The 4,960-nt window shown below is 35.3% G+C and overlaps 1 protein-coding gene across 2 annotated transcripts; it reads left to right on the plus strand.

Annotated features, from left to right (window-relative positions):
- The first annotated feature begins 1,045 nt into the window (after positions 1–1,045).
- On the plus strand, positions 1,046–2,540 carry LOC119071244. Of its 2 annotated transcripts, none has more exons than XM_037176079.1 (3): positions 1,046–1,207; positions 1,266–1,493; positions 1,561–2,540. In XM_037176079.1, the coding sequence occupies exons 1-3, from the start codon at positions 1,144–1,146 to the stop codon at positions 2,451–2,453; spliced, it is 1,185 nt and encodes a 394-aa protein (XP_037031974.1). In that variant the 5' UTR covers positions 1,046–1,143; the 3' UTR covers positions 2,454–2,540. The 2 variants fall into 2 exon arrangements, with proteins under 2 accessions (XP_037031974.1, XP_037031976.1); XM_037176081.1 differs by having other exon boundaries at positions 1,269–1,493.
- Positions 2,541–4,960: the final 2,420 nt, after the last annotated feature.

Here is a 4,960-nt window from a genome sequence, read left to right on the forward strand (position 1 = left end):
TTGTAAATGTGGACAACTTTCAAAGATTTTTTCACCATCGGGAAGCTTTCTGGTCATGTCTAGCTCATCCACTGCTGGGTATAGCTTCAGTTGCAACTATATCTCATAGCGTGAGACCGCACCTTTACAAAAATACCATACTTGCCCTATTCGCTATCTGGATTGTATTCGTTACGAAGTCAAATATGTGAGTACGTCGACCTACTCGAAAGGTTTTTGAGACAGTTTTTTATTACCAATTTTAACCGAAATAAAGTTACAAATTATGTCAAATAAGGTGGTTAATGAAGTTTACACCATTAGATCAAAACCTACCGGGTCGTTTCATTTCGGGTAAACTTTTCTGAAAAAGTCATGATTTTGAAATTTTGAAATTTTCTAGAAGTCGCCAAAAGCTGGAGAGGTCGTTTAAAATAAACTTCTTCTACGAAATGATCACCCTTGAAATTTCCTATCGATAGCACTATAAACGCCCGGAAACAAAAATGGTGTGTCCGATTAAAAATTTTTTTCACCATATAAGGAACTTTGCACAGTAAATTATGTGCAATATTGATCGATAAATTTACATTGGAAATGTTCGTAAACCAAGAGAAGAACTGTTGTCTATTTCTTATCACTCAAAAAACAACAATTCTCAAAATTTGACATTAATACCACATTCCGCATAAAATTGCGGTACATCTGAATTCCACCTTCCGAAACAAACATTTCTCTGAGACTAGTCCGATATTAGATTTCGAAGAAATATTTGTGCGTCCGAAAATTACGCATAAGCATCAACTTAATTGAGTAATAAAATATAAAATTACCAGTAGCGTATTAACGAGGCATGGACGAAATAAAATTTATAAATTTTTCAAGAATATTCCCCGAGAATATTAAATTATCGCTGAGTATGCTTTCGTAGGAAATAATACGTTTAACGTCAACAAACCCTCTTAGGTACACGCCTGTGTATAAAGTCATCACAACGAAAGCATCACCTTGTGTGACCCAGAAAGAGATAATATTAGCACAATATTTGCTATAAAAACAGCTTCAACAGATCATTGCCAAATCGTCAGTCAGTCGAATTATATCGAATTATTATCAAAAAAATAAAATTATTCTTACTCACTCAAATATTCAGTTGGACTTCTCATGGAGGTTGTTTCAAAGAAATGTTTTCTTTTGCTAGTTATGTTGTACATAACAGCAGACGCAAGTAAGTTCTTAATGATTATAAATTGTTTGTAAGAAGCGCAATTCGTTCTTTTCTTCAGTAGAAGTGGAGATAGATGACTGTACGCTACAATTACCGAGATTATCATTCTTTGCTCCACTTGTTTTCACTCCGAACGGAACGCTCAAACCGACTGAAAGCAATGGGGATAATAATTTTGTTAAAATTGAAAATGCCGAAAAGATTGTCCTCTCTTGTGCACCGAACTATTTTAAATCCATTGAATCGAAATTCGTAGAGGCTACATGCAGAGGAAACAATTTATTGGGTAAAGTATTAAAATGATTAAACGAGAAGAACCAACTCTCAAATTGAAAATGTTTGTCTTTGTCCAGCTGTAAATGATGTGAACAAAAATTTCCTCAAGGATTTGTCCTGCGAAATGCGTTCTATTGAAGAAATCCTCACACCAGTAACTGGATGCGACTCAAAGTACACATCTGTGGAATTTGGATATACGAATCCAGTCACAGAACAGTCACACGTTCTAGGTGAAGCGTGTTACGACGAAGAGTTAGGAAGAACCATTTTCGTGCATATTAAATCAAAGTCAGATTTTATCAGCGCTGAAATAATGGACGCATCTCTGAAAATTGGTGATGCCAATTACTTCAAAAATAAGCATCCGTTGTCTCGATACAAATTGGACTTTTTGATGGCATCGAGAATCGACGGTTTAAATAGTCGAATGACCGAGAGTCTAGGAGCTGAAAACGTCCCGGAATCGTTGAGCCAAAACCACTTTGTCGGAATGAATGTGCTGTTGAATCGTCAATTCTACAATACGTTGAAACTTGGCTGGAACTACGTTATGTTTAATGGCATTGATCCGGTCACTAATTTAGAGCTACTCGAAAGTGATATCCTTCAGATAAAATCTGAGAAAAGCATCGACCTATATATTGGTACCAACGGTGTGCTGAAAGTGTTGGGTAAGAACGGTGACACCGAATTATATTTGAATAAGAATCGTTTCCCTGTTCCGAAATACGTTTGGATCGGTGTGAAAAGCGACCGTAATTTTGTTGGATTTGCTGTGGTCAATTCTCCAACAGTTGAAGCTGATTTATTCTTTAACAGTAAATGTGATCAAATTACGTGGCTGAAGCAAGTTGTTGAAAGGAACTTGGCCGATAATCGTAAAATAGTTTGCTGTGAATATCAAAATTTTAAAAATAACATTCCTGAAATGCCAGAATTGACTGGAAAGTTTGAGTTATTCGTTTAAAGAAAAAAAAAGTTTATTTCAAAACTTTTGGAGTGTTCTGCAATTTTATTAAATAAAAAAGAAGAAACGAAAAATAAGTCAAAAGTTCAAGCACTTTTTCTTTTTCATTATAATTTTCCACTGTTATTACGACTTTTGTATTTTAATCTTAATATTCAGAGCAAAACGACCCGAGTAAGTACTCTTATGGGTTCAAGAAAATGCAGAGTAAATGCGATGAGATCTGGTAAATACCAGTAAATGAAAGTAAATAAGTTTACTGAGAAGGAACGTGAACGGTTGAGAATGTTGGCAAATTGGCATAGCTTGAATAAATATATTTTCGTTCAATTGAATCGCAATGTATATGGATGCAACAACAAGAGTATCTACTTACTGAAGTAAGAAATGAATATAATAGGGAAACTCTTCTTGAAGTCTTACATATTGTTTGCTTGTTGTTTCATTGTATTTACGTTTATAATTACCCAGACAAGATCACATCATACACTATTACTCGTTCTTTTAATCTCGTACGACGTACTGGCTATTGGATTAAAGGTGCCACTTTTTTAAAATTCTCAGCAGGGAGCAAGGGTCAAGGTTTGGTCTACTAGCGAGCCCCGAAGACATGCAGGACTTCTATAATAAAAAAATTAGTAAAGGGCCTAATCGACAAAAAAATGATGAGAAAGTGAGACAGTTGCTAGTCCGTAGGATTATAGGCGTATTTTTTTGTAGTAGTTACATACCGACCTTCACCTACTTTTTTCTTTGAAGGGCAAATGAAGAGTAAAAAGTATACTAGTTATATAAAAATATCAGATTCTGTTTCAACTTTACGGTTTTAGCTTTATCTGATAAAGGGTGGCAAATAAAGAGTTACGGCTTAACGTACCACGTTTTGGTTGGTTGAAAGTGAAAGCTATACAGGTTTACGAGCCGAAAATGTGTCGATGACAAAGAATGACATTTTCTTGAAGAGTTCTTCAATTTTATTGCTTTATCACTTTGTGCGTGCTTACGCAATTTTTACGACTTTGGAAAAACTTTACGGCAGTAGGTATGTGTCGCATGATATATGTGTTAAAATATAGTATCCATACATATCGCTCTATTTTTACGCTCGCTGTAGGTAAACGAGTTCGTACGGGGCTTAGCGTAGCAATTTGATATCTTACGATAGAAACCGGTTCGAGCTATTTGCATTTCTCTGAATAGCAGACAATGATTGAAAGTTGAAGCTCTCAGTTATTGATTATTGATTTTGAAAGAAATTTGAGTTATAGCGCAATAAATACCTATACCACCTTTTTCGGTACGACGTGGAAAGCCATGGTTAATCTGGGTGGATGCCAGAAATATTTTTCATGCTAGCGATGCGAAAATCCTTATTTTTGTCCACTATAAAGATAGCGTTTTATTGTCATTCTGAGAGGCGCCATTTTAGGTGAGAAAATAATAATTGCTCCCCTAGAATGACGGGTTCTACCATATTGGGTGAAAATGTTTATTTTCTCACCTAAAATGGCTGAATATTCCAAAACACGCTATTTATTTTGTTTTCTTTAAAGTGGACAAAAATACGGATTTTCGCAAAACGCCAGCATAAAAAACCTTGTGTTCACCTCGTGAAGAAATAGGCAATTCTACCTTGAGCGAATTGCAACCCTCGCTTCGCTCTGGCAACAAGAGCTCTTGGTGAAATTTCCTATTTTATACTCTTGTTTAACTAATAACTATTGTACAACAATCACCGACGTTGACAGCCCCCATAATATGCATTATCCAAATGAAATTTTCAATTTCATTGTGAAGTGAATTCTAAAAAGTAAGTGAGGATTAGTAATAAAATACTAGATTATCTCCTTATGATGTAAGGGAAAACACAATAACAGCGTACGTGAATGTCAAATTGTCATACGAAAATGTCAGGTTTATCTGTTCAGTAAAATCATAGTTCAAGGCATGTTTTATCCACGATGTAGTACTTCTCGCAATGAAACGCACATGAGTGCAAATAATGAGTGCAACGGAACAATAGTTATTTTCATCATAAGGAGAGAAATCACGAAATTACAGTATACGTGTGAATTCGTATGCCGAGCGAATAATTTTGCATAAGTATGTATGTTTCGTCGAGACGAAGTCGATGAACACAATTTTATACGCTCTATGATACTAAAAACAGAAGAAAAAAAACAAAAAGAGCAAAAGAAAGTGAGAGAGTTAGCTACGCCTTTGTATAAATCATTCAAAACAGGTCACATGCGAGTAAAACATCATCTATATCCCTAGACCTGTTAACAAGGTCTGCTCAGAGAGAACTAAAAAACTATGGTTTCCGATAACTTTCGGCGCGTGATTTCGTTTGTTTTCGTATCATGAAGCGTGTAAAAATTATATCATCACACACATTATGTCGTTTTTCGCACTAATACTTTGTCAGTTGACGCCACAGTTAGTGAATGCATTCCATTCAAGAAAGCATTCTCTAAATACAAAACACACGAATGTCCTATCTAAGA

This window comes from Bradysia coprophila (assembly GCF_014529535.1).
Source record: "Bradysia coprophila strain Holo2 chromosome IV unlocalized genomic scaffold, BU_Bcop_v1 contig_144, whole genome shotgun sequence".
Taxonomy (NCBI): domain Eukaryota; kingdom Metazoa; phylum Arthropoda; class Insecta; order Diptera; family Sciaridae; genus Bradysia; species Bradysia coprophila.